Source organism: Dipodomys ordii, unplaced genomic scaffold (genome assembly GCF_000151885.1).
Source record: "Dipodomys ordii isolate 6190 unplaced genomic scaffold, Dord_2.0 Scaffold11, whole genome shotgun sequence".
Lineage (NCBI taxonomy): Eukaryota > Metazoa > Chordata > Mammalia > Rodentia > Heteromyidae > Dipodomys > Dipodomys ordii.
In genome coordinates, this window is record NW_012267227.1 from 8616098 (window position 1) to 8621570 (window position 5473).

The 5473-nt window shown below is 50.1% G+C and overlaps 1 protein-coding gene across 1 annotated transcript in view; it reads left to right on the top strand.

Moving 5' to 3' along the window:
* The first annotated feature begins 1947 nt into the window (after positions 1-1947).
* Positions 1948-5473, top strand: part of Nedd4 (neural precursor cell expressed, developmentally down-regulated 4, E3 ubiquitin protein ligase) — a 61205-nt gene continuing 57679 nt past the window's right edge. Inside the window, exon 1 of the mRNA XM_013010034.1 lies at positions 1948-2013. Coding sequence (XP_012865488.1) covers positions 1969-2013 — 45 coding nt within the window. The 5' untranslated portion in view covers positions 1948-1968. The remainder of the gene's footprint in view (positions 2014-5473) is intronic.

Genomic DNA, 5473 nt, shown 5'->3' on the forward strand with positions numbered 1-5473 from the left:
AGAGTGCTTGCTTAGCATGCATGAAGCCTCAGTACCATATACACAGAAAAATTTGGAAGTGGGCTGGGAATGTGGCTCAGTGGTAGAGTGCTTACCTTGCATGCATGAGGCCCTGGGTTGGATTCCTCAGCACCACATAAGCAGAAAAAGCTGGAAGTGAGGCTGTGGCTCAAGTGGTAGAGCGCTAGCCTTGAGCTGAAGAGCTGAGGGACAGTGCCCAGGCCCAGAGTTCAGGCCTCACAACCACACACACAAAAAAAAGTTGGACGTGTCACTGTGGCTCAAGTGGTAGAGTGCTAGCCTTGAGCAAAAGAAGGTCAGGGACAGTGCCCAAGCCCTGAGTTCAAGCCCCATGACTGGCGGGGGGGAAAAATAGAAAGAAAGAAAAGAAAAAAGAAAGATTTGGTTGTACAGTATATTTACTGCTTATAGGGTGCCACTGCTCCCAAACCCTCTTACTGTGTAAAATCTGGCAAGGTATATCTGAATATCTAGGCATAGACATCACTTTTTTTTTTTAATTGTTCTAGTCCTGGGCTTGAACTCAGGGTCTGTGCACATTGTCTCTGAGCCTCTCTGTGCTCAAGGCTAGCACTCTACCACTTGAGCCACACTGCCACTTCTAGCCTTTTCTGTTTATGTGGTGCTAAGGATTTGAACCCAGGGCTTCATGAATGCTAGGCAAGCACTCTACCACTGAGCAATATTCCCAGCCCGTATATTTTACTCATTTTTTTTCACTCATTTTTTTCTACTGGCTTGAATAATGCTACTTATCATTTTCTCCAGTCTTTTTATGGGGGGGGGGTCTTGCTGCAATGTGGTAGGACAAAAGCCCACCACACATGGCACAGGAGACTGTCCAAATTATTCTCCTTCTTCTTTGCTACTTTCCATCTGTGATTAATTAGCTAAGGAGTCTGTGTGGTTAATTGTAGCCTGGATGGTGTTGGTTAGCTTTAAAGATGACCATACACAAGTAGTTTGTGAGTCTGTGCAGGTTTACAAATCACAGGGAGAGTTCCAATCCCGAGTTTAAGACCAATGAGGCAGGGGTCTGGCCTGTCCATTTCTGCAGCACTCAGGCCGCGGTGGAGTAGGTAACCAGGGTGCACCTTCTATTAGAATCAGCAGTCGAATCCATGCAGAGCTGGAATTTTCACTCGGGGATTTAGGGTGGGACTAAACACGACTCTTTGTAGGAGTCTACAGAGTCAGGGTTCTTTCATTATTAGATGAGGATAGTTATAGCACCACTACAGGGGTTTGAACTGAGGCTCTGCTTTTGCTAGACTCTCTACCCCTTGAGTCACACCCCTTACAGCGGGAGCCACGCCCTACCCCCAATGGACCACGCCCATTCTTTAACCACGCCCACGAGCTTCAGCTCCGCCTTGGCGCGCTGGCCACGCCCCCTGGCGCTTCCAGGACGCCGTCACGTTGGGCCACGCCCCCACCGCTGGAGCCACGCCTCCACGCCCCCACCCACCTCTTTTTTTTGTTTGTTTTTTTCTTTAGTTATTTTTCAGCTAGGGCTTCACTTTTAGCAGGAGCCTCCTACCTCTGTCTCCCACGTGGCTGGGAAGAGCCACCCTGAGGACCCCGGAGGCCAGGTCGAAGAGAAAGTCTTTTTTCCAGGACCGGCTCTATGCAAATGAACGGAGGGAAGGGTTTGAGAGGGGCGCTGCGGGATTTCCCGGTGAGCCTGTCAATCATCAGTCCCGCCCCGCCTCCGGCCTGCACGTGTGCGCACGGCCTTTTCCCGCCGCGCGGCCCCGTGCACTGGCGCCCACGGGCCGCGGGAGGCGCTGCGCGCAGCCCCAGCGGCGGCGGCGGGGACGCAGGCCTCCCCCTTCCCCCCTCCCCTGCTTCCTCCGGCTCCTCCCGCCTCTCCTCGCCGCCTCCTCCCCCTCACTACGGTTCCCAGCCCCGGGGCTGGCTCAGGCGCGTCCGGCTTGCTGGGAAGCAATGGCAACTTGCGCCGTGGAGGTGTTCGGACTCCAGGAGGACGAGGTGCGGGGACCTCCCCACCCCTGCCCGAGGGTGGCGGGCGGGCTTCGCATCCCGGAGGGAGGAACTGGGGTGCCCGGAGGCTCCGCGCTCTGCACCGCCTCCCCCCCCCGGTCCACCCCGTGGCTGGGGAACCCCGGGAGGAGGGCGTCCGGGCGGAGAGCCCTCCCCGGAGCGGCTTCTGTGGAGAAGCGGTGAGGGAGGGGGACGAGGCGGGGACCCGGTGCGGGGAGGGGGGGGGTGTCGCGGTCCGCAACCCCTCCCGGCGCCTTCCTGCCGGGCCCCTGCCCGCCTGGGGTGCGGCTAGCTCCGGGAAGGGGGGGAGGGGGGCGGAGGGGGCGGGGCCCTGGTCCCCGGGGCTCAGCATCCCGCCCCCCCCCCGCCCAAGGCCCAGCACCCCTGAACTTCAGAATCTAGAGACTGGCAAGGGCATCGTCCATACTAATTGATCTTGTCGTTGTTGTTATGGATGGCTCTGAATCATCCAAAGTGGAGACCGAGATAGGGAAGCCGGCAGAGAGAATTTTCTTCTACTCAGCAACAAGTGTCCAGCGGTGGGAAGTCCACCCTTTATTATTAATTATTATTATTGATGTTTAAAAATAGGAAAACAAGGCTGCGCGCTGTGCACTGTGCGATCTAAGGCTCTAGGGTTTGAAGATCATTCTGTCTCTTCTTGGCTTTGATGACTTAGTTATTCAACGCCCATGGGTGTCCCAGTGTGAAGCTCTTGGCAAAGGTTAGTTTTGAGTGATAGGTGGTTGGGTCCCCCGAAGTAGGAGTGGGAGATAGATTCCAAGACTCAGATTGAGGGAGAGAGAAAAAAAAAATCCCAGGTGTGTGTTTCTGGTGGTTGATTAAACTGTCCTGGGTACCTGTTATCCAGATGGCATTCCATTGGCTGGAAATCCCTGGCCTCCTACCTTTGGCTGATCTAGGTGACTTCTCAGGAGATGTTTGTCTTAGTGTCTGTGCTGAGCACGTGGGTGTCCTTTGGTGCTTTTCTGGAGAACGCTAACACAAGTGAGCATTTTGTCAGATAGGCACACAGCTAATTTCAGAGCACTTGAAGAATGTGTATGAGCTGCGATTCAAATTTAATTTCTTATGGGATTAAGACATTCAAAGCTCCGCCCTCCCCTTTCCCAGAATGTACATGTATGTGCAGTGAGGTTGGAAGTTGGAGACAGACAATATGTTAGGCGAAAAGAAGCCTGGGTAGAAGTCCTGGGGTGCATATATATTTCAGAATGTTAGAAGAAAGGAGGTTGAATGTTTCACCTTAAAGAAATAATAAATATTTGAGACAATAAGTCTAATCTTCTTTAAAATACCCTTCAACGGATACATGTATCAAAGTCACCCAGTGACTCGTAAATATGTGTAATGTTTGATGTAGGAGTTTAAAAATGGGTTTTTTGTTTGTATGCTCTCATTAGAACTTGAACTCAAGGCCTGGGCACTGTCCCTTAGCTTTTCAATAAAGGCTGTCACTTGAGCCACACCTTTACTTCTGGCTTTTTGGTGGTTAATTGGAGATAAATGTCTCACCAACTTCCCTGCCCAACCTGACTTCAAACCAAGATGCACAGATCTCAGCTTCCTGAGTAACTTTATGATTCATCCATCTTTCTTATCTCACTTCCTTCCAGCAGAGACAACTGATCACAAACAGAAATTCCAGAAGTATCATGTGCTTTGTGTTTGCTTGCTCTTGGAACAGATCTATATTCTCAATGATCTCTTTTCACCTCCCTGTTAGGCTGAAATAAAACTAACTGTGGCAGTGAATGGGTAGCCATTGGCAACTGAGGCCAGAAACTCCACCCCTTGAATGAGTATTTCCTGAACTCCTTGAAGAATTTGTAACTTCTGGGAAATGATGGCATGGCCCATACCCTATTAGTATGATGACCTCTGGCTGTGACTTTCATGATTCCAATATCTTTCCACTTCTATTTTGCCTACATAAAGGAAGAACGTGAAGACAAGAGAAGACAAGAGACATCATGACAAAGTCTTCCACTTGTTCTTTTTGAATTGGGTTATTCATTCAACCGACATTCATTAACTCTGCAGTGTATCATGCACCAGGCTGAGTCCCAGGGATACTGAGAAAAGAGATTGTCTGAGCTTTGTTGGAGTTCACTGTCTGGGGGAAAGAACAAACTTTGCTTGTTTCTGTGTATGATGGTGGGGATATATCACTATCTTTGTTATTATTTTCTGGTCCATCACAACAATTGAAAGATAAAGACAAGGTAGGCTGTTTCATGCCTATAATCCTGGCTACACAGGAAGCAGAGATCTGAGGATCATGGTTGGAAGCCAATGTGAGTAGGAAAGTCAGACTTTTTTTTCTTTTGTGGGTGGTGGGGCTTGAACTCAGGGCCTGGGCACTGTCCCTGAGTGTTTTTAGTCAAGGCTAGCACTGTACCACTGTGAGCAACACCACCACTTCTGTTTTTCTGGTGGTTATTTGGAGGTAAGAGTCTCACTGACTTTCCTGCCTGGGCTGGCTTTGAACCATGATCCTCAGATCTCAGCCTCCTGAGTAGCTAGGATTGCTGGTGTGAGCCACCACTGTATGGCTCCTACGAGACTCTTACCTCCAATTAACCACCAAAAAGCGGGAAGGGGAGCTGTGACTCAAGTAGTAGAGTGCCAGCTTTGAGTGAAAAAAGCTCAGGGATAGAACTCAGGCCCTGAGTTCAGGCCCCACTACTGGCGCATGCGTGTGCACGCGTGAGCACACACACACACACACACAGAGTTAAAAGATCCTTGGAAAATGTAAACATTGTATTTATTGGGCTATAAATGTTCCTTTTTGGGGGGAAGGGGGTCCGGTTGTGGGGCCTGGGCGCTGTCAGCTCTTCAGCTCAAGGCTAGTGCTCTACCACTTGAGCCACAGCGCCACTTCCGGCTTTTTTCTTCTTGCTTATGTGGTGCTGAGGAATCGAACCCAGGACCTCAGGCATGCAAGGCAAGCGCTCTACCACTGAGCCACCTTCCCAGCCCCTAAATGTTCCTTGATTTATATGTGCCTTGTGAAATGATTAAATCAGGGTAAACGTATCTATCTCCTCAATCAAGCATTTATTTCTTTTATGATGAAACATTCAAACTCCTTCAAAGGCACTCCCACACACACCCACACCCTGTGCTTTTAAAAGAAAAATATTGCAGCTAAGTCACCTCTGGAACTCAGACTCATTTGAGAATAGGCAGTCCTCTGCTGCTGAGGAAAAGTAAAGTAGCTTTTCTGTAAGAGCAAATGAAACAAGGTGAAGTGAAACATGAATAGAAGCAATAGAATGTAGAGAAAATTGTGATTAAAAGGCAGGCACCAGCCGGGCGCCAGTGGCTCATGACTGTAATCCTAGCTACTCAGGAGGTTGAGATCTGAGGATCGAGGTTCAAAGCCAGCCCGGGCAGGAAAGTCCATGAGACTCTTATCTCC